Raw genomic sequence first — 24,226 nt, forward strand, 5'->3', positions numbered from 1 at the left:
ATTATTTAATACAGTCATGTAAGTACATTGCAGTCAATTAATTCAGTTGACCAAAAAACTTCTGTGATAAATTACGACCTTCTAATTTGAGTGGGTATTGCTGATCTGTCACTTTGCAAGTTGCTTCAGTCTATTGCATCCCCAACCTTAGCTCACTGCAAATCAACCAACCAATCACAGTTTTTCCTAATTATTTTCTTATTTCCCAATAGTGAAAGAACAACAGAGGCATTCGACTTGTGCTATAACCCCTTTGATAATATTTGTGTTTGCATGAAGATTAATATAACATATAGTTAATGTCCTTTAATTTACCATACTTTTTGTTCCTTTATACTTACCATTTGACCTATTTTTCGAAATTGGCCCTTGCAAAAACGTCTTGTCAATGTGGGCTCTAAATAGGTAAATATTAAGTGCCCCATCTTTAGGTCAGGGCGATGAAACCTCAGAAGGGATTTTATTCTGAAGTCACAATCCTCGTATTTCCGCAAATTCATCCGTTAACTTTAACACTGCCTGCAGTCTGCTGCTGCTAATCGTCGGAGACGTTTTACGCGCCTCTGTATTTGGCCCACTGTGCTCTACGGAAGCCGTGAAGTTTTAGCTCACCGCTTTGCTTCTACGACGTTCCGCTTCCTCCATTCGCCAGGCTCCTCCCAGGTTCAGCTGAAAGCTAGACAGAGAGCAGTTGGAGGAGACGGCAGGGATAAAAAGCGTGTGTCTAGAATTATTGTATAGTCTTTTTCAGGCCTAAGAGGGGTCTACGTAGTTTCAGGGTTAAATCTGGTCAAGAGGGCAGAAGAAGAATCAGCAGAGACGGGGCGGAGTTTCAGGGGTTTGTCCAGAGTGTGGCTTTTACTTCCAAAGTTGACAGCAACCGGTAAGTTTAATTTGTTCATTCATCACTCCGTCTGACTTACATGTTGTTGTTTTTAACCAGATACAGATCGTGACTAAAAGTTACTTTTAGTACAGGTAGAAGTTATGAAACGTTAGTCCTTCATATCTGTTGAGATAGCACTTTTCCTCAGAGGATGAAAATAAAGCACAACAAGTGATAGATCCAGATACTAAGTGTTTGTGGTGCTGTGACTGTCATTCTTTTAATAATAGCAACCAGTGCTAGTCCTCAGGGATGTTATAATATTGTTATGGCATGTGATGTCAATACAAGACAGATAAGGGGTCTGAATGAAGGTGTTGATGTAGCGTGTGTGCACACTATCAACAGTTTAAGATTGAGAAGTTTTGAATTATCATACATCAAAATTTCAATCCTAACTCAGGCCACGGTATTTTTTAATGTTGTGACGCTAGCATGGTGTATCAGGTTTTTTTTTAAAATTATGAACGATGCATACATACCAAAAGTGAGTGCCACTCTCATTGCATGTACAGTCGCATCCTTATTTTGTGAGGAAACACATTTGCCCCTTCTAATCCCACAATGTCATTCTTCATTTTTACTCTGACTCTTCTGAAAACAGAACCGAAACACTCTCAGTGTGGTAAATCAAGACCCCTGTGAACAGATTCTACATTTTTATAGAGCTATAGAGTTAATGCTTTATTTTAGCTACTGTCTCTTTAAAACTTAGCGCTCCACAAACCCCCTTCCCTCTAACTGGCCAGCCTTCTGTAGGTCTGTTGGAGGCGGGGCTATGGGATGACCTTGGTGTTTGAGGTCCACCCTTTGATGTGGCATGAACCAAATGAGAGATCCTTATGCAATGACCACATCATTTCAGAAAGTCTTGTGAAGATCTTGTGAGATTTTGTGCTTTGTTTAAAATATGGGAAAACATAATGCCCCCCTCTTTAAGTGTGAGCACATTAATTGTTCTGGACGTCAAACACCCCTCTGACATTTCAAAATACCTTCATACATCCGATATGTTGAAGTTTTTTGTCTTTGCTTGCTCTTAATAGCTAATGCATTACTTTATCCAAGCTTTGAGTTTTATTTTATTCATTTCCCTCTGTTGCGTGAACAGTTAAAGCATCTTCACAGGAGCTTTAGGCCCGTCAAACAGGCTAAGCCTGGACTGATAACATCTAGATCTTTTAAATCTTCCCTGTTGGCTTATCTACAAATGTTTAACATCAAACTTGTGACTGAGTCCTGTAGGCACACTGAATCAGACACTTCTGCTTGAGACACTTAAACCTAACAGACTGTGACAGTAAGTCCAGAGTTAGTTTTGAATCAGCTCCAGCTTGTATGATGAAGTTTTGACAGCGTAAGGGGAATTCAGGTTGCCAGGTTGGCGATTTGATTCATGAAAATGTTGACGCAGAGCTGTAGGCAGAATAACAGGATAAGGTGTTCAGTGAGGGCGTGCAGCTGGGCAGTGTGTTTACACTTCAATCACTGCCAGGACCATAATCACTGAGCTGAGTGTAGTAGCTGTGTGTGTGTGTGTCATTTTGGTGAATGAATAAGGTAAAGGCGGGTAACGTGTATGTGTGTGTGTTTGTGTGTGTTTGGCCTCATCACTCCTTCCAGGAAGTCCTCCACTGAATTTCCTTTTATAGAAGCCGAACACAAAAGGCTTGCTGTCCACTTCCTGTAAACAGCTTTGCGGCTGTGTTTGCTGCGCTCTGATTGGCCGGTTCACTCCTGTGACCTCTTCTGGAGCTTGGGGAGTTCCAGGATGAGGAAGTGGGCTTCCCTTGATGGCTGTCAGCCACAAGGAATAGAAAGTCCTCTGGTGCAGTGAGGGGGCGCAGAATGAGGAATAGAAAATTAGGAAGGGCAGAGGGATGGTGAAAGAGGGGCTCTGTGAATTGAGAACAGATGACAGATGCTTTGGACAACATCTGGATGGGAAATTGTCTGTAAGGTTACCAACACAAGAGCTTAGAAACAGGAATGTGTGCAGCTTCCAGCCTCTGAGTATGAGAACAGACTGCTTTTCTCATTTTTTATCACTGCCTGTTCCTTATTTTGGTTTTGGTTTGCAAATTAAGACATAAAGATGCAGTTGGAGCCACAAAGTCTCTGTCAGCAAAACATTAATAAATCGTCAAAAATAATTGCCATATAGATTTGTATCTCAGCCTGTATGTGGTTGGTTACCCACACGGTTCCTCTTACCTTTTACCACTTTTTATGTCTCACTCTTTACATATAATTGAACTGAAACTGGATGTACATCTCTCACTTATATTCCTGAGGTATCACACTGACATCAAGATTTTATCATTTACCCAAAGCAAAGATTTAAACCTGCATTTTTGGATTTTATTGCTGTTTACTAGCAGTGCAATAATCTGCACAGACAAAACCAACCTGTGGTGCATTGTGGTGAGCTTCCCGGCAAACTGACTATTTATATGCCCGGCATTAGCATTGATTTGACTAGTAATTAGTTCCTTATTTTTTGCTGGTATTTTGGTTTGTGCTTTTTGGTGTGTAAACCTTGTTAGGGATGTAAGCATGATGCCACATTTTGAAATAAATCACTGTACTGAAATCATATCAAATGGCTTCATATTAGATCAACTTGTATCAAATTATGTTGTGCCATATTGTAATGACCATGTCGTATCATATCTTGGTGCAAAGTATGTTATGGTACAGTATCATACTGTATCATACCACACTGTAAAAAATATCATATTGTGCTGCAGAGTACCATACAATACTGTGTTGTAGCCTAAAAAGACACATCATACAATATCGTAACATGTACCCACTGGTAGCAAATCATACCATACAGTATAAAAAAAAGCTATCAAAATGGGAGTTCAGATGGCCCAGTGGTCTAAGAGGTTTGCCCTGGTGTGGGTGGCCCAGGTTTGAATTGAAGTCTGTGGCCTCTCCCCTGTTTGTCACTCCCCACTCTCACCCTGTTTCATACTGTATCCAATGTCCTCCTCTATCCTATGAAAGGCACACAAAGCCCCCCCCCCCAAAAAAAAGCAGTATTATAATGCAGGGCTTGAAGACCTCCGGCATAGTGCCGGAAATCCGGCGTAGACAAACCTGCCAGATTGTGAAATCCTGCAGGTCGGTCTGGCTGCCCTCCGTTGATTTCACGCGATCGAGTTTCGACTGAACCAGTCAGGAAAGAGAGGCGGGAGCTGCAGAGAGCAGCTCCCGCCTCTCTTTCACAAACAAGCAGCAGCGGCCAAAATCCGCTACGTCATACCGTGGCTTGATGCGTATTGGTCTATGATGAGTGTGACTGGCAGAACGATCGTCCAATATGGCACTGTCCGTCTAATTTGTCAGATAAATGTGCTTCGTGAAGAGAGTAATTAATGACGGAGGCGGAGAGCAGAAGCGGAGTAGCAACCCCTTATAATGAAGCAGTGATATTGAGAGATGTTTTTGGACAACAAAGAAGCTTGGCTTCAGAGAGCAAGTTTACCACGTAATCGGGATACCCGCTCGAAAACTGCGCCGCCAGCGAGCCTGTCATCACGCAATCGGGCGCGCATGGATGTATTTTTCATCCATGCGAATTTCAGTAAGACCGTCACTCCTACTAGCGACTTCGGCGGGTTGAATTATTTAATTGTAGTTTTCTGAAACGGCATCTGAAATACTAAACCCATTGCAGTATGAGACTACGACACCACAACTTCCACGAGCACTGCCTGCACACAGTGTTTGCTCATTGGTCCCTTCGCAAAGTCTTCTACTGACAGGCGCCCCAGACGCGCTGGTCTTCAGCCTTCGTCTCGGACACTGTGACAGCTCCCGGTGTTTAGCGCCTGATAACGTGTTTTAAAACTTCACTCGCGTCTTATTTGCTCTCTATGGTAAACGGATTCCGGGACTTAAGTCACAATCTAGCGCCAAATATTCCGTAACTTGTTAAAAGTGAGGACATTTATCAGATGGAGCTCATTTAAGCTCACAGTGCACCGTTCTCACCAGCAACACTCACCTAGAGCAGGGGAGGAGGAGAAGACAGGAGCACACGTAGAGAAGTGAAACTGATCATAGATATGAGAAGCCGTAGGAACAGTATTTAAACCTCCTAATAAACAAACATTTTAAAAGTTATATGTAAAAAGTTCACTCTGGAAATAGTGTAAACAAACCAAATCATTCTAAATAAATGAAACTTATGGTCCAGTGTGACTTATGTAGGCCTACGTTATTTTCGTCTTCATGACGCATTTTTTTGACTGATACGACCTCAAAAAATGTATGATAGTACTACGAAGTGACTTGTAGTCGAGAAAGTATGGTACTAGTTTATTAGTGAAAAATTGCTGTTGTAAATAGATATCAAAGTAGACAGTGTTTCTAGAAAGCTTTTTCAGTTTAGTTTTTATTTTTTCAATTAATCTTCAACCTTCACAACTTTCATTGAATGCAATATTATGCTCCTTTAATTACTTTGTTTCAATAGTCTGCATATTTTCATATTTAAGGAGCACAACCATTTCAGAGCTGAATACCTGATTGAGGTAGTCTTTATTTGAGTGTGCACAGGGGTCATTTATATTTAAAAAGGTTTTAAATCTATTTCAGGTAAACTTTAGCATTTCATCATCCGCCTTGATCATATCAAACATAATTATCCAACAACAAAATTGTGGACCCTACCAGAAGCGATGGCCACAGGTACTTATGCTGTATCGCTGACTGACCGTTTGTGTGAACAAAAAATTAGTGTTACTGTGTTTAATGTTGTTTTTATTATTATTATTATTATTATTGTTATTATTAAAAAAAACAATATTAAACACAGTAACCCCCCCCCCCCCCCCCCCCCCCCCCCCCCGCTTTCAGGCACAGGATTTTTTCCTGCTTCAAGCCCTGATAATGTATCATGCTCAGGTCGTGTCGTGTTGAACTCTATCATATTGTGTCGTATCGTACCACATGATATTTTACTATATTGTATCATATTAGACATTACCACCATAGACTGTAAAAAAAAAAAATGGATGTCCGCTTGTTTGGCTCGAAGTGAGGTCTCCACAAAAACTTCTCCCCCTGGTGGCTGGCTGCAGTATAGGTGAAAAAATCTGGCGTGCCAGTCATTCCAGATGGGCTGTGGTCAAACTTTAAAAAGTTAATACACCCCGTAGAAATGTTTCTCACGTCCGATTGTTGTGGTGATTTGAAGATATCATTTGGCTGTCATGTAATAACATCCTCTTTTTTCTGAAAAGTTTTGTTTTCATTAGTTATAGGTGGTTAAAAACGAGGCTTTACGTAACGTTTAACGGTGATTGACAGCTGCCGTTCTTGTGTATTTTTGTCTGCTACAATGGCTGCGCCTGTGTCAGGGGTATTTTGGCTTCAAAACCAAACATTTATAAATGGCGGAGCCACGCTGTCCACTCTATATACAGTCTATGGCTACCATATAATACCATATTGTACATCTTGTATCGTTCTGTATAGTACTGTACCGTACCGTTTCGTAAAAAAGGGTATCATAAGGTTTTGTATTGTAATGTACCATATGTAAGGTGCTAAATTGTACTATACTGTACCATATTGTATCATAAAAAAGGTTACACATTTTACGGTGCTGTACAGTATTTTACCATACTGACCTCTGTTTTTAAAAAGACGTATTGTATCAAATTGTATTGTTTTGTTTTGTATTGTATTGTACCAAAATATATCACACTGTACCAAGTGATATCATTAAAAAAAGAATCATATTTTATGATTTTCCAGTCACTAGGGATGGGTACCGAATTAGGTACTTTTATAGGTACCGACCGAATTCTGTCAAAAGTACCGGGTATCGATTCATGTAAAACCAAAAGGTACCATGTTTAGGTATCTAAATGCATCCTTGTGACTGTGAGAGAGTGGAAGAGTAGGCGATTTTTCATGCTAGACATGAACACAGCATTGCAAGGTTATATATTGAAGAATAAATTTGTTAAATTGAATTTTTTTATATTTCATTATTAAACAAATTGATATTTTTTACCAGATAAACACAAAAAAGTACCGAAACTGGGTACCGTTGAGTACCGGTACCAATTGCCAGGTACCGGGCATCGGTACCGTATCATTTCAAATGTGAAAGATACCCATCCCTACTAGTCACACCAAAACATTCTTAATGTCATTGTATTACAATTACAATTACAGTATTGCACTGTATCATAGCGTACCATATCACATTGTATTTTTCCTACTGCCATGTATTGTAATGGGTTTTTTTTAGGTATCAAACCATGGCATGTTTTATTTCTTATCTGATTCGTATTCTATCTAATCTAATGGTATTGTTCTGTAACGTAATGCTCAGGACTGCACTCATAATATCCTATCAAATAGTTAATTTTCGTGTGATTCCTGACCGTCCTATTCTGTCTAAGTTTAGATCTTTGACTTGACACAGTAAAAGGTAAATCTTTACAGTCAGGGCTTGTTGAATGATGTAAATGATCACAGTTTCTGCTGATGCAGCAGCATTAAGGAGTGTTCAGTTAAACAAACACTCACACCTGTGGCCTGCGGTGCTGGTGTGTGCACCTGCCTGCTCCCCTCAGAGCTCCTCTCAGCAAGCTTAGCTCAAAGCTACGCAAAAGATGTTTGACAAGCGCTCACAATGGAGCCCCTGTTGGCAAGGGGAGTGTGTGTTTTAGGGCAGGGAATGTGTGTATGAGACAGAGCCTGCATGAGGAGGAGCCCTGTATGTGTGTGTGTGTGTGTGTGTGTGTGTGTGTGTGTGTGTGTGTGTGTGTGTGTGATGAACAGAGGAGCGTGCCCAACCCCTGCAGCCCTGCAGCTATGAAATTCCTACTGAGAGACAACTTGTCTCAGCCTGGTCTGCCTGCACCCAACACTTAGTCCAACACACACACAGATGCACACGCTGACTTTGAAAATGCACATTAACGCTGGACTGAGGCTAATTTTATCCTGCCGGGGCAAGAATACACTTGTCCAGGCCAATATCGCTGAGGAATGAAGCAGCCTGCTAAGACCTGCCCTGAGAAGGCAGAAAAGAGAGCGCGAGGGTGAAGAAGCAGTGAGAGCTAAGTAGATAAGCACTTGAAAAACTCGAGCTGGAGTCACTTGCTGAGATTTTTTAGTGTTTACCTGGTCTTCTGTGAGACGCAGGAGAGGCAACAAACAGGTGAGTGCTTTACAGCTTCCACGAAAGAGACGCTAGAAACTCTGTTTTTGTTTTGACAGTTTGAAGATCCTCTTCTTCTTTGCGCCTGGGTTGTGTTTAAATGATCTTTTGAAAGAGAAGTTTTCACTTTTTCAGGATGGGAAAAGCTCCTGCAGGTTACCCAGAGCTGTTGTAGAGTTTAATTTTAGTGCATGGAGTCAGTTGCAGAGCTATCTGGGACATCTTCTGTCATGTAATGTCAAACATACAGTTACTTGATTGTTCGAAAAGTGCATTCATGCTGCAGGGAGGAAAAGTGACGCAGCCTTAAGTCATGTCAGTGCTGCTGTGTCTGCAGCTTGAAGCCTGAGGAGCCTGTGCACAGTTACCTCACAGAGCTTACAAGTGTGTATGTCAGTGTGTTGGAAACAGAAGTCTCTTTCCTATTTTACTTTTATTTATTTTTATTTTTGTAGCTTTTTTACTGAGACGTGATCCAGCAGCAGAGTTGAATCAGGAGAGTACACTTTGTGTGAATTGGAGGTCACAGGCATGCCTACCTGAGCCACGTCTGTGATCCGAGGTGGGGGGGTTATACACGCTGTGTCATCAGCGGTCAGACGCAGGAAGTGAGGAAACCTTTGTTTGCTTCCTCTTTCCTGTCTGTGATGTCACGAAGAAGCAAGCTGCAGTTATAAGTCAAACCATCTGCTTGCTCTGCAAGGTGTTTGTGTGGTTAAAGGTTTCGTGCTTGTGTCTGTCTGTGTGCGCGTGTCTGCAATCTCAGTTTTCACCATATTAGGGTAGTGAGTGACACTCAAACTGTCTGATCTGTATCTGTAAGCACCCTCCTGTTTATGGACTTATCCAGTCTTTAAAACTATTCCAGTCAGAATGAGAAAACTTAGTCATTGTTAGCCTGCACATAATCTCTGTTTAGTGAGTTTTAGTAAGTGGTTGTCTGAGTGGTAATGACCAATTTTGTATCAGCAGGATCTTGTTTTAGTCAGTTAGTATGGAGAGCAAAAGCAGGCTGAACACACTCCTGGCTCCCATCAGTTCTCATTGTACAATGATTCATTTGTTTGTTTATATCCATGAACAGAAATCAAAGTTCAAGATCAGAAACTTCAAATTGAAAGAGTTCATTAGCGGTTTGATTTCCAGATTACCTTGAATGCAACACAAATCATTGATCATATATCACCTATACTGGTGATGAACCCTCTTGTTTTTTTCTCTCGTCTTGAAGACAGACTTTGAAAAGTTAGTATATTTACTCCTGGCAGATCCTAGTTTTAATTTTTTCAAAAAGTAAAACCTGTTAAAGTCATTCAAACTTAGTAAAAATAATGAGGAGGAAAACTTGTTACCTAGGTTAAGCAGCATAAAGAATAGAGCACAGTAGAATGTCAGAGCTGAAATAGACCCTATGAATAAATAGAATTGAGGACCAAATTGGGTACTTTTATAGGTACTGACCAAATTCTGTCAAAAGCACTGGGTACCAATTCACGTAAAATCAAAAGGCGCCATGTTTAGGTACGTAAATTCAACCTTGTGACTGTGAGGCAGTGGAAGAGTAGGCGATTTTCCATGCTGGACATGAACACAGCATTGCAAGGTTTTATATTGAAGAATAAATATGTTAAATTGAAAAGAATTTACATTTTATTTTTAAACAAATTGATATTTTATACCACATAAACACACCAAAGCAATGAAAATTGGTGAGGAGAAGCTGATCTTGGAAGTGGAGAAGTTCAACATTCTGTATGATTCCAAACATCCTTTTTACAAGCAGAAAGGTGTGGACTGACATATCAAAAGTTATGGGAGTGGATGGTGATCGTGTGATATTGCTATTCATACAAGAGCCTGTGACTCTCTGAGGAGAGAGGCGGTGGAATTTAGGGTTGAGTGCATCCTGAGTCCAAAGACTTTTTAGTTCCACTCTTCTAGGAACTAAATGGTTCCTGTGTTTCCACTGAAGCCCAAAGTCCTGTAAAAATTATGCAAATTCTAGTGATATATGAAAAAAAAATAAAAGCAATTGTGTTGCAATGCCAGACCAGTAGAGGGCAGTAAGACAAAGACTTTAAAGCTTTAAGTAGTTATGATCTGAAACACCTGAAATGTATCCACTTTACATCCTCTGAATCAGTGCCAGAGGGACTTTTAAGAGAAGAAGAATACAGGACAGCAAACACTGGGCTTTGACAGGCTTGGATGGACTTGGAAAGACTGTGTCCTTGCTGTTGGATCACCCCAAGACTTTTACAGTATGGAGCTTAATTTTGATTTGAGCAATGAACAGGGACAAGGGAGCAAAGGAGGCTGGTAGATTGTCTTTCATTGTAGCTTTCAGATATGTTTTGGTATGTATTTGTGCAATAGACCATTTTCAGTCACCCACTCATGCTCTGTCTCTCTCTCTGCCTCCTTTCCTTCCTCATTCATTCGCAACACTAAGCGAGACCCAACACGTCACTTCTTTGCCCGATCAGCGTTGCTTCCTGTTCACACTCTCTGTTCCCTTCTCTCCAGCACTCAGAGCCACTCCACAGACTGTGGCATGGATTGATTTCTCGGTCTGTAAGACTTTCCTTACTTTGCTGTGAGCTTCTTCCTGATCTTGTACAGTGTAGGCTGAGCTTAACTCGACGTGCTGTGGCTCCTCACCAGCATTTCAAGCTGTCTTCTTTAGACTTTAACTCTTCTTGTGAAATCCAAAAACAGGAAGAGCCAGTGACTTATTGTACTTCTCGTATGTATTGTCATGTGTGCGTTTTGCTCTGTCTGTGCAGGTGTACGTGTGTGTAGATGTGTGACAGCGGAGTGTGTGAGGACAAGCCCCCCGCCCCCCCTGTCAGGATGAGCAGCCAAGGAGGAGGAACCAAGGACTCCCAGTCAACCAATCACAGCTCTCGGCCGCTGCCGTCTGTTCCAGAGGAGAGGAAGTCCAGAAACAAGATCATCTCCATGTTTGCCTCTGAAAAAGGTAACATGATGAACACACACACAGAAACACACACACAAAGTGAAAAAAAAGCAATCATATTGCTCCAAATTACAAACTGACCCTTGCCCTTTATTTTTAGGAGGAAGGAAGAAGGACCGTGACAAGGACAGGCCTGAGATCTCCTCCCCCTCAGACTTTGAACACACCATCCATGTTGGTTTTGATGCTGTCACTGGAGAGTTCACGGTGAGTGACTGTGATGCTGTTTGTAGCCAGCTTTTTGAAAAGTCATGACCAGAACTCTGCAGAGCGCTACAAACTACAGGAGGGATGTGTTTTTGTGATTTGTTACATTCAAAGTTATTGAATTCATAGTAGCAGTGCGACAGGAGGCTAAAAAGAGCTCTGCCACCTATCTAATCCTTATTCAATTGAAGCTGGGTAGAGTCGCATTTCCAGTAAGCCCCTCACCAGTAATAAGCTTTAAAGCACTGTATGATACGGTAGCCCTGACAGGGAAATACACAACACAAAAAAGGAGAATGCAGTAACAAAAAAAAGAAACATGACAATAAAGAAAAAGAAAATGACAGCAAAAAATAAAACACACAAGCATAAAAAAAAGAATTAAAAAAAAGGGAGGTACCTGCAGGCAACTGGAAGTGTTGCTAACTCATTGTCAAACCAGCCAAGTTTATTTTATCAGTGAATATTTTGGGAAGGAAACAACATAAAAAAGATATTTTTACATCAAGTATTCATGAGGGAAACCTTATGTGTTTCCTTTTTCTTTTTTTTGCTTTTGTTCCTTTTTGTTTTTACGTAAGTCTTGTATTTTTTTCTTGTTGTCTATTTTTTCCACATTCTTCTTTTTTTTCCAGTTTTTCTTTTCTTTGTTTGTTGCCTCTTTTTTTGCTATTTTTTGGATCCTATTTTTGTTATTGTGTGCGCTTTTATTTCTTTGTGTTTTCTGTTATGTTGTTTTTGTTGTTGTTTTTTTGTTTTTTTTTTTGTTTTCTTCTTTTTTTATTTTTTTCTAATTGTTGTGTTTCGCACTTAAGGTCCACCGCACTATCAAAAACATTTTTTGATATTTATTCTAAGCAATGCAACACAGTGACAACATTAGCTTTAGCGTTAGCTTTTAGTAGTTTATATCATCAGTCATTTAGTTTAACTTGGCGTTAAGACTTCTAACAATGAATTAAAAATTTATACTTAAATCTAGCTTCTCTTTTGATATCCAGTACATATTTATGAGAATAAGATTAATTACCTGGAAAACAAAAAAATAGCAACTCTTTGTTGATTGCAAATAAATATCTTTGAATGTTTTTTGTGATGCAGCCTCCTGCAGCTATATGATGTGTAATTCTGTTTTGTATCAATTAGTTAATACTAAGTTCAAACAATAGAAAAGTTGGGGGACCATGTCTTTCAAGTGTAAGAAAAACGTTAAAGAATTTAGAAGACTTTGAGCTCCAGTTGTCGCACATTTTTAAGGTGATGTAATAGTGAATAAAAAAGATCGCCATGAGCATTCAGTGTGTGATGCAGAAGACCAGCTCACAGATTCATCGTCACCTATAGTACATGTAAACTCAGACAAATCGAATGCAAAAACACTATAAAAATCCAAGTGGTCACATTTTCTAGTTTACTATTGGCACGTGTTAACAGATAGAGTTCCAGACTCGCCACTCTTTGTTTTCAGAGTCTGAATTTTGTTTCCTTTGTTTTCTAGGGAATGCCAGAGCAGTGGGCCCGTCTCCTTCAGACGTCCAACATCAGTAAATCAGAACAGAAACAGAATCCTCAGGCCGTCCTCGACATCCTCAAATTCTACGACTCCACCAGTGGAAAACAGAAATACCTCAGTCTCTCTGCTTCAGGTCAGTTTCTTTTACTTTAGTTAAAGTGCTGGCTTTTTAAAACACATAGACTCACACCTCTGTTGTTGATCACTTTCAGATAAAGCCTCTCAGTCGGTGAGTCGTTTCGTTCATATTTAAAACCTGCATCTCACACATGACGGGAGATACAAACTCAGAAATATTCAATCCGTCTAATATCTGTTTGTTTGTTTCTTTGTTGTTGCAGCAAGGCAAGCAGGGCACAGGGACTTCTCCGTCAGGTGGGAAAGACGCTGATGATGATGACGACGACGATACACCTCCTCCTATTGTGGCACCGCGGCCTGAACACACAAAATCAGTGAGTCAAGAAAAACAAACTGTCACACTTTCACTCTGGGAGTGAAAATGAGCAGTTTTCATTTAGACTTTTTATTCCCAGGTGTACACGAGGTCAGTGATAGACCCGATCCCAGCTCCAGACGGAGACGCTGCCTCCAGAGCTGACAAACAAAAGAAGAAAGGAGGAAAGATGACAGACGAGGAGATTATGGAGAAATTAAGTAAGTCAAGCACACACTGGTAATGATACATCTCTGGTAGAACTACGTCTATTTCTGGCCTCACTCGAGCTGACTTCACTTGTTTTTCCTCTCAGGAACTATTGTTAGCATCGGAGACCCGAAGAAGAAATACACTCGTTATGACAAGATCGGCCAGGGGTGAGTCAGAAAACAGGGTAATGAAAGGTTGGAGAACGTAATGGACGCAATGACTGCAGAGGGTTTTAGCATCAACAGATTTATTTCCAACAAGAATTTTAATCATTGTTCAGTTGAGGGATGACGAGTTGTAATTGCATTTTTCTAAATTAATTTCCAGCAGTAGATGAAATCAGGTCGAAAATCACAAATACTGCACATGTGTCGTATGCTAAAAAAAAATGTTAGAAAGACATCTCCAAGAGGCAGACAGAGACAGAGACACACACACACACACACACACACCAAGAATGAGAGACAAATGCAGAAAGAAAGATGGATATGAGATGAGATCTGTGCAGATTTCCTTAATTTTGGGGTATTGGTGATTGGCCCATCCTTACATATGAAACGGATCTTATATACCTCTAGGAAGGTCTGACAGCCAGCCATTGTTGTTTTTGCTCTGAGACCTAAAACTCAGGACACCTTATTGGCTGTTAAAGTTAATACACAAAGACTTTATTGTTTCACAGGTATTGTTAAATGATTTTCAATAAAATAAGATTGAAACATTGAAGGCATATGCTGTCAGTTATAAAAAATAAAAAATAAAAATCGGTATCGGCCCAAAATGGTATCGGCAGGTCAGGCTTTTTAGAGATTGGTGATCAGCCAAAAAATTGTGATCAGTGCACCCCTGCTTTGTACACTAATATTTGTAAGTTAATTGTTGTAAATTTGTCATATTTAGAATGTACAGAGATTTTAAAAAATGTTTTTTCTTTTATTCTTACTTTATTTTATTCCTTTTGCACTTTACGCTTGTTGCACATCTGTAACTGTGTTTAACTTTGTGTACATTTGTTCTATGGCACACTTGGTTTGGCAATGTAAACATACGTCTGTCATGCCAATAAAGTTATTTTGAATTGAAACATAAAATTCAAAACAGAAACAAAGGGAGTGAGCAATTCAGCAAGAAAGATGGATAGATAGATAGATAGATAGATAGATAGATAGATAGATAGATAGATAGATAGATAGATAGATAGATAGATAGATAGATAGATAGATAAATAGATAGATAGATAGATAGATAGATAGATAGATAGATAGATAGATAGATAGATAGATAGATAGATAGATAGATAGATCAGGTCAAAAACATTGTAGTCATTACAAAAACTGAAATCCAAGAAAGTGTTTACCACTTATTTTTACGCTTCATTTTTACACTGTAGCAGTGTTTTTTAACCTTTCTTCAACGATGAGGAAAACAGACTGTGTACATATCAGTGCTTAATCTGTGCAGCTCAGATTACAGAGACAGAAAGACCTCAGGTGTTGACCCAGTTCACTGATACCTGACCAGATTGATGCTGAAAGTAGGAAGCACTGAGGAGCATGAACAGATCCAGTTCCCTGTCGGTGGATATCATGACTGTGATGCTTTGAACTCATATTAGCTGAAATTTATCTACGAGAAGTTGAAAACTGACACTTTGATGTTCAACATAGCCCTTTGAGTTGATGTTTGTAATACTTTAACTTCCAACAGAGATGACGGAGTGTTTATTACAGAGAATTTGACTCTAAAGAAATAGTATTTATTTAGTTGTATGATTTCATATGAAAAGTCTTTAATTTGACTTTCCTGTTTTTCTCATCCAGGGCGTCTGGAACAGTTTACACAGCCATTGATGTTGCCACAGGACAGGAGGTGAGGATTCTCGTCTCTAAGCTCTAAAAAGAGGTTTTAGTATCAACTTTAACAGATGCTGATGTTATAATTACGTCAAAGAGAGAACATGGTATCAACTAAAGCAAATTGTTTGTCATTTTATTGTAAGGTGATAAGGTTTTACAATATACTGGACAGGATTGGTCTCCTTACATTACTCATCTAATGACAAGTTAACAGAAGAACTGAGGAGTGGAGGGGAAGGAACGCCCGGTACTTCAGCCTCTCCTGGTCCATTGTTTGAGTCATGGGAGAAACTGACTCAGCCATCGACCCTTCACACCGAGCTTTGTTCACGCTTTCTCTGAACAATATTTAACCTCACAGCTGGTCTCTGAGTCCAAAGAGTCAGATTGTTGCATGAGAGTTCAGTTTCTTTCTGTGTTACTGAATAAGATATCCAAAACTGCCCCATTAACCGAATCAGGGATTTAATTTTGACGGCAAAATTTGAACATGGAGTCAGAACTCTGAGACTGAAGTCAGATTTTTTGTCAAGTGTCTTCAAAATGAAATTTTAAGTCCTATAAATTATTGTTTTTATCATGTATAACTTAATCAATTATTAATCTAAGATTTCAAAAATGTATTACTTAATTTATCTTTCCCAGAGTTCTGAGAGTCAGGTGTGACAATTTAATCCTAGACTGCTGCAAAAAAAAAGTTGAAATTCTCAGAACTCTGAGATTGAAGATACAGTTTGACTTTTTCCCTCACTGATTAAAGACTGAACTAGTTTAACTAGGGTCAAAGTTAGAATTTAGAGATTTAAGGATGAGAATTTAATCCAAGATTTTTGTCTACTTGGAATTTCTAGAAAGAGAAGAGAAAGTTAAAATTCTGAATTTTCACAGAGGGGAAAAAAGTTGAAATCTTGTTGTTTTCTCCTCAGAAATCAGAGACAAAAGAAAGTTGCTAGATTGAATTTAGAAATCAGAGATTTAAGCCTCAGAATGTATTCACATGATTGTGTTTTTTTTTCCTCAAAATTCAGAGATTGAAAACAGAACTCTGGCTGTGTCCCTTGACAATCTGAGACTTAGGACAAAAATTGTTGGATTCTAAGATTAAAGTGTTTGAGTTAATTCTCAAGAAATATGTTTACTTTACGAATTCTTACAAAAAAAAGTTAATTTTTTAATTCACTTGCCAAATTCTGATTGTAAAAGGGAGAATTAAAAACTGAAAGGTTACATTGGAGTTCAATTTCCAAGATTAAGGTGTCAGAATTTAATTTCAGAAATCTGAGATTGGAAACAAATATGTCAGGTTGAAGTTTTAATTATGAGATTAAAGACAGAATTGTTGGCTCAAAAGTTGGAATTCTTAAATTAAAATGTCAGAATTTATTCTCAGAACTCTGCAAATTTAGACGTACTCACGGAGTTATGAGGGAAAAAGTGAAAATTCTCTATTTTTTTCCTCACTTATGTTTGATCAAAAATGTGATTTTGTTTTGTTTTGGCTTTGAGATCTGAGGATACAGACAAAATTGTTAAAGTAAAGTCCCATATAAAAGTGTTGTTTGTCACATTTTTCAAAGTTAGTCAGAATTCTGAGATTACTTTTTGTTCAGAAGTTAGAAAATAAGGTCAGAAAGTTTTTGTTGCTGGTTGAACCCTCAGATAATTTTCTTACAGTGGCCTTCATCCTCTTCTTCAGTGTCCCCTTTTTGCCACTCCTCTTTTACAGCCTGTCAACAACAGTCAGATTTATTTGTGCAGCATGTTTAAAGGACTTTGTGTCTTGCAGGTTGCCATCAAACAGATTAATTTGCAGAAGCAGCCGAAGAAAGAGCTGATTATTAATGAGATCCTGGTTATGAAGGAGATGAAGAACCCTAATATCGTCAACTTTGTAGACAGGTAACACTGACCTCACATGCAGCTTATTTACATTTTAAATCCAGTGCTCTGGGGATTTGACGGTTTTTATTTGCATTTGAAGTTTCCTGGTCGGAGACGAGCTTTTCGTAGTGATGGATTATTTGGCCGGTGGTTCCCTGACTGATGTCGTGACTGAGACGTGCATGGACGAGGCTCAGATCGCTGCGGTCTGCAGAGAGGTAGGATTATCCAAGACTCAGGGTTTGCACTTTACTGCCACCTGTAGGTCAATGCAGCATAGTGACGTGCTCACATACCCTCCTGTCCTCTGCTCCAGGTTCTTCAGGCTCTCGAGTTTCTGCACGCCAACCAGGTCATCCACAGAGACATCAAGAGTGACAACGTTTTGCTTGGGATGGACGGATCAGTCAAGCTCAGTAAGCGAGAATCACGCTACAAACAATACACATGAGAACATACACAGGTGTTCACAAGCTCATCTCATGTCTTTCTCTCTGCAGCTGACTTCGGCTTCTGCGCCCAGATCACTCCAGAGCAAAGCAAACGCAGCACAATGGTGGGGACACCGTACTGGATGGCCCCTGAGGTGGTGACCCGGAAAGCTTATGGACCCAAAGTGGACATTTGGTCTCTGGGGATCATGGCCATAGAGATGGTGGAGGGAGAGCCTCCGTATCTGAACGAAAACCCTCTCAGGGTGAGTGTCGACTGTTTCCTGAACAGAGCTTCTTTACACCACTTTACCTTAAACGTGATGAAACAGTCCGTCTCTGCTTTTGTGCAATTTTTAGGCTTTATATTTAATCGCCACCAACGGGACACCTGAGCTGCAGAGTCCAGAGAAACTGTCCCCTGTCTTCAGGAACTTCCTGTCCCGCTGTTTGGAGATGGACGTGGAGAAACGAGGATCAGGCAGAGAGCTGCTGCAGGTAGAGCTACTGCAGTAATATCAAACACGAGGGCTGAGATAAAAAACAAGTTTGATATATATCGATCAGATTTTTTTCTTCATTCTATTAATTGTTTGTAAAACTATAATGTGAGGGTAAAAATGATTATATACTTTTGATATTTCATGCATGCACAACTTAACCTGTCCTTCTCTTTCTGCAGCATCCATTCCTGAAGCTAGCCAAGCCTCTCTCCAGCCTCACCCCGCTCATCCTGGCCGCCAAGGAGGCCATGAGGAGCAACCGCTAACACACTCTCTGTAAGAACTGTAAGAGCTAAAGCCAGTGACAACCAAAGCAGCCACACCAATGAACATCTTCTAGACCATCACGAACATGCCAGGGATGTTTTTGTTTCTTTTCCAGAAGCAACAGAATCTTGCTCCACTATTTCCAGTGTTTCTGCACTCCTACTTTAGTGCCTTATTACGAAGCTGCAAACTGCCATGATCTGTTTTCTGTGTTGATATTTGTACTATTACGGTATGCACATCTGTTACACGTTTATCTGCATCTGCTCCTACAACCCATTCAAAATGAATGAACTCGTACGCTGTCCTTGTTGTGGTTAAAGTCCATGTAAAGTTATTTTTCTCTGATATACAGAAAAACATTGACCCACTTTGATACATTAGACTGATTTGTAGGTTTGTGGAGCTGTTTTATACATTTGATAAGCTGTGATATAGATTTTCAGTACTTACGGTTATCAGGTCTTGTTCAGCACCAGTATCAATACAGGTTTTCTTCGTATGCAGATGATGGTCATGTGATAACTGTACACCAAAGATAAGAGAGTATATTAACAAGAAATCATTCAAATACTCTCCAGTTTTTATATCAAACAAGGGTTAATCTTGGAGTCATGATTAGGTTAGGGTTGTGAGGATTCAGACACTGCTAGCCAACAGTGTTTACCAGCTAGCTTTTAGTTTTATAAGTGAAACCAAGGAGGAGACGTTAGCATGTACACAAATTTGTTTACAGAAGTACAGACAGAGCGTTTTCAGTAGACTGTATCATACATGGACTCAGTCTATGACATCACACATTGGGTTCTGAGGATGGGTTTTGGAGCCGATCGATTGAACTTCCAGAAACATTTACATAGTTGGAGTTGAGGCCTCCTAGCAAACAGTTACATGGCACCAACCTAGCTGAAACCTGTAATCAAACATCTCTGTGTAATTCTTAGCGTATATGTCAGTACAATTAATAAGTTATGAATAAAATAAAATATAAAACCTCTTTACAGTTTTAACGGCTTAAGAAATTAGCCATTCAAACAATTACTGTATCCTGTATCCCAGTGTTAACTGGGCCGTTAACATGTTTAGTCTGTAGAAAAAAACCTGTTAATTTAACATAGGCCAATCAGATTTAGTTTTCCCTATTGTTTTAATTATTTTATCCCCCTCTTGTGGCAGCTTTGGGTTTTACCAGGCACCAAAACCCACCATCACAGAGCCGGTTTAGGTTTCTTTCTCTCTGCAGACATTCCATATCCTGAGAAAAAATACACTCCATCTAAAAGCAACATTTCTATCACCATGATGTGTCTGCTGCATGTTTTGTGCCTTTTGCATTACAAGCTTTACTGTCTGTCTATGTGTTGGTGCAAGTACAGTAAAAATAATGTATGAAAATGTCTAAATGATCTAAACTGGAGGAAGTCTTTGCATTGTTTTGTATATTTTGTATTGTTCACGTCCTGTTTTAAAAGGCTTTTAAATTTCTGTATATCATTTTTTTATAATTGTAACTAACACAGCGGATGATTTTTTATTCTTTTTTTACTTCTTTTAGTGATTCAATTTCCATACGATTTATGCATAAACCTAAATAAAACCAAAGCCATAACTTTTATACTGGAGCAACACATGAATCAAGAAGTATTTTAGAGGAGTGATTTTTTTTTTTTTTTTTTTTTAATCTCATTCAGCGATTTGGACAATCATTACAAACTGTTACACTCTCTTTATTCAACGTGCCTTCTTGTGCCTTATCTGAGTCATGATGCAGTCAAATCCTCTGGCATGGTACTCAACAGGTGTACATACATATATATGGAGTGAATTCATATCCTGTCCTCTGTTTTTTTCCTCAGAAAAATCATTCCAGTTTTATTGAAAGAGTTTCAAGTGATCTGTTGTTCATCATGAAACCAGAACATAAGGTCTGTAAATTATTAATAAAGATGGACTTAAACTGGCTTGTGTCTGGATCATTAATGGAATTTGTATTTTTAGAGTTTCTTTTGGATGACACTGTAAACATTTTTGTCCTGGAGGTTAATTAACATTCTATCAAAAATGCAAAAGATACAACATTAACTCAGAGGGTTGGAACAAATTAAAATGGTCTAATTTGGCCACAAAAATCTGTGAGCAGACAAAAAAAGTAGCCTCAAAGAGTTGACGACCAACTCAGACGACAAAAAGCTTTATGACACTTTTAGGTTTTACAGCAAACACAAAAAAATTGTGTAATTTAATTTTCTTTTTCTAACTTCAGAGAATCAGGTGTGTAGTAGTTATAAGTTTCCTTCACATAAATCAATCATTTTTTACTTAAATGGCACCTTTCATATAAATAAAATGCAGTTAAAAGGGATTTACAGGGGTTGAAAAATAAAACAAAAAACAACAAAAACATAAAACACATACAATACAAAAAAAGAAAGACAAAGTAGAAAAATGGCAAAAAAAAATTTAATAAATAAAAGAGAGTTTTAGAGGGTAAAATAATGCACACCTTTGAAATATGTTATTTTTAGGTTTAAAAGTTAAAAAATAATGATAGAATAAAAATATTCAAAGTGTTATTGTAAATGGTTAAAATAAATAAAATAAAATAACAAAAAGGGTACAAATGAGAGTTAAAGATACAAAAAACGAAAGACACCGGGTTGCTAAGATAATAATAACAACAACAATAATATTGAGGATAATAATAATAATAATAATAATAATTATAATAATAATAATAATAATAATAATACATGGAAGAAATGAGACTATAAAACATATGTGTTTTATTGTTTCTGAATGATAATTATAACGAAAGTGGAAAAAAAGGAGTTGCAGATGGTTCCCAGTTCTGTTTAAGAAACAAATTTCCACAAGGGGGCAGCATTGTTTCGCAGCTTGTCTAGTCGCTCCAGGACCTGAGATCAAGCAAAGGGTTGCTGAGGGTACAGCTGTGCAGTGGGCCTCACGGTCACGCCAGTATATTTATGAGAGAAGGATTATTTGGAAGAGAGTTTAATTCTTGGTTTGAATTACTGCATTCTAGTTCATTGTAGATCACAAAAAAAGACTGTTCAAACCATGTTAACACAGTATAAAATAATACAACCATAATTCCTAAATCATTGAGACACTGTATAAAATATTGACATATAAAACAAATTGAAACCTTTAGTAAACAGTGCAAAGACAACACTACAAACAGAAAAATCTTATTGTTTTTATTTAAAAAAAAGGAAGAAGGACAACAAAAAACAAAACAAAAAAAATCTAATGCTAAAATACAACACCTGGACATCTCCCAAACAAATGGGTTAGTATGCAACAGGTTAGTTGAGTTAGAAGCGGTTCACCATTTTGTGAGAGACTGCGTGAGTGAACAGTTCAACAGTTAGCGAATAACATTTCCAAGTGGGAAGTTTCAAACAATTTGAGGATTTTAACATCTTCTTAAACATTACTGAAAGATTCGGTGAAGAGGCACAGATATAGTCTAGTTTCCTTGATGTCAGTCCCCACTCTTGCTCTGTTTCCTGCTCTATCTGCTGTCCTGCCCTTTGATTAAAGACATAAAAAGCCTGAAAAAATAACACATTAACAGTGAAAAGATTAAGAGAATCTAAAGAATCTGTTTAAAAAGAAGACAAAACTAAAACAGTTATACTGGACGGCTGTGACCTTTTGATCCCTGTATTCAAATGAACATGACTGTATAGTGGAACTCACTGCATGGACTTGAAATCACACCCACTGTTTGCTTTTTTTCAAAAAGAAGACAGACGAACTGCAGTTTCACTGATTCCTCAGTTGGTTGAAGCTGTTTTCCAATATTTGAAGCATTTTTCCAACCCTGTGAAAGGAGAACATTTCAGCTCTCGCTGCCGTGTCTGTGCTTTTGTATTTACAGCTGTGAGCTCGCAGGTTGGCTGACAGATAACTGTGGTGCAGTAAGATCTGACAGTGGAGATTAAATGATGAGGAAAACTGCCAGCTCCCACCAGCACCAGGGTGAGCAGCTGAGGGACAAACTGGGAAAGCAAACCAGAACACGACGTTCAGATATATCGTTCGGTGAATTTTGTCTTTTTGAACCCTGCAGGATGCGAAGGAAGAAGACAAACCAAAGGGATGAGAGTGAAGGAAGGGAGACGAGGAGTCGAAAGTTTATGTGACTGTGATACAGCTGGAGAAAGTTAAGGAGAGAAGGCTTTCAGTGGGACTATAACGTGAAAAAGAAGAGAAATTTAAAAATAATGCTGGAGAAGATCTGTCACCCACGTCCAATCAAACATCCCCTCATCACCTGAAGGTTCAGGCAGCATGACGATAGAAAACAAAGCAAACACAGCTGGCTGCTCTCCTTCCTGAGTGACAGAAGGAAATTATTTTTTTATAATCTCTCCATTCTTTTTGCACAAAGATTCATCCTCCAGAAAAAACTGTTAAAATTGCATTTCCTTGTCGACACAGAGGAAGGAGAGTGCAAAGTGTTTGCAGCAGACGAACTAATACTGATGTCCAATCTTTAATTGTATTTTAATGGGAGGCTTGTTATGCTAGCTGCCAGAAGCCTTATTGGAAGACATGGTTGACCGCCAGACTCATTTGCTTTCATGTGGGGAAAAAAAAAAAAAAGACTAATGCCTCAAGAAGTTTTGGGAAATCCAGGCCCGGGCTCAGAGGCCTGGCTGCCTCATTATCTACCCCAGTGCAGAGGCTTCCTCCTGGGCTTGGAGTCGCTGATAATTCCTCTCGCTGTGTGGGGAGCTGGCTGCAGTACAACTCCTAATGGCATGGCTAGTCTTTTCTGCGCACACACATTGGATCCTTATTAGCAATTACAACGCCAGAGGGCCTATTTATACACATCTGAGACAGGGAGCTGCGGTGGAAAAGGATACATCCAGCAGCACTAATCAACTGCAGCCTGGACCAGGGCGGTGAAACAAGAGAGGATGGAGGCAGGAACAAAAGGGATGGAGCGGTGATGAAGGAAAGGAGATATGGGGGGAACAGAGGGAGTGTTTTGGACAGCTATGATATTCAGTTACAGAAACAAGAACCAGATTTTGCTTTGCTGCAACCACAACTCTCCAAATTTCAATGATGAATTGTTCATCTGTTGCTGATATTACTGCCGGGCCTCTGAATCACAGAGCTGCAGGCGCTCACTGTGTTACAGTGTCTGGACGTGCTTTTCAAACTAAATGAATTGCAAATGTTTACAGCAGAACCACCGACAAAAAAAAAAAAATCATTATTTTTACTTTTTTTGACAGAGCATTTGTGTGTTTGTAGAGCTAAAGGTATCAGAGTGATATGTATTAAAAGAAACCATCATGGAAACTCTGAGAGGACCACAGCGTGCTCAGACAGCCTAACCTAAAGATTATTTTCACATTTAAACTTTATTACTTTAATTAGTCTAATTAAAAATAGAAAAGACAGATGTTCCACATAATGACAGCATGATGACCGAGGCATGTTTGTGTTAACTGGAAGCCCTGATTTAATGACTTTCATGGGCCACAGCTGATACAGTTTAAAGTCTTACTGCTGTGCTCCAGGAAATTAAGTCATTTTCTTATTTTTTACTGGTGTTGTGTTTTCTCTGGGAGAAAATAATTGGAGTAAAATAACTGCTGAAAAATCCAGACAGAAAACTGCTCACAATGAAGGAGACAACAGACACAGTTTACAGTACATCACTGGTTTAGAGGCTGAGAAATGTTGACTAAATAACTACCGGCCACATGTGTCTCACAGGTCAGAAATACCCCCAATAAATATCACAACTATAAAACAAACAAACAAACAAAAAAAGGCAGCATAATTTCGCCACGATGGCCAGTTTTTTCCTAAAA

At 39.0% G+C, this 24,226-nt stretch overlaps 1 protein-coding gene across 3 annotated transcripts; it reads left to right on the forward strand.

The window, feature by feature from the left end:
- Positions 1-596: 596 nt before the first annotated feature.
- Positions 597-20,307, forward strand: LOC141806843 (serine/threonine-protein kinase PAK 2-like). 3 transcript variants are annotated; one of them, XM_074692527.1, is made up of 15 exons: positions 597-883; positions 10,865-11,058; positions 11,159-11,265; positions 12,764-12,911; positions 12,991-13,007; positions 13,120-13,233; positions 13,315-13,435; positions 13,531-13,594; positions 15,248-15,296; positions 17,070-17,182; positions 17,265-17,382; positions 17,481-17,580; positions 17,665-17,861; positions 17,956-18,093; positions 18,278-20,307. In XM_074692527.1, exons 2-15 carry the CDS (start codon positions 10,881-10,883, stop codon positions 18,362-18,364), a joined length of 1,551 nt encoding a protein of 516 aa, XP_074548628.1. In that variant the 5' UTR covers positions 597-883; positions 10,865-10,880; the 3' UTR covers positions 18,365-20,307. The 3 variants fall into 3 exon arrangements, with proteins under 3 accessions (XP_074548628.1, XP_074548630.1, XP_074548629.1); XM_074692529.1 differs by lacking the exon at positions 597-883 and adding an exon at positions 7,828-8,078; XM_074692528.1 differs by lacking the exon at positions 597-883 and adding an exon at positions 10,594-10,648.
- Positions 20,308-24,226: the final 3,919 nt, after the last annotated feature.

The sequence above is a fragment of the Halichoeres trimaculatus genome, unplaced genomic scaffold, assembly GCF_033239565.1.
Source record: "Halichoeres trimaculatus isolate MK-OKI-2021-1 unplaced genomic scaffold, fHalTri1.1 fHalTri1_scaffold_17, whole genome shotgun sequence".
NCBI lineage: Eukaryota > Metazoa > Chordata > Actinopteri > Labriformes > Labridae > Halichoeres > Halichoeres trimaculatus.

What these genes read in the sequence shown, in the direction of transcription:
- LOC141806843 (XM_074692527.1), top strand. Translation starts at nt 10,881, where the DNA reads ATGTGTGACAGCGGAGTGTGTGAGGACAAGCCCCCCGCCCCCCCTGTC. An exon ending in CATGTTTGCCTCTGAAAAAG is followed by an intron (nt 11,059 to 11,158) that starts GTAACATGATGA and finishes CTTTATTTTTAG; the next exon opens with GAGGAAGGAAGAAGGACCGT. An exon ending in TCGCTGCGGTCTGCAGAGAG is followed by an intron (nt 17,383 to 17,480) that starts GTAGGATTATCC and finishes CCTCTGCTCCAG; the next exon opens with GTTCTTCAGGCTCTCGAGTT.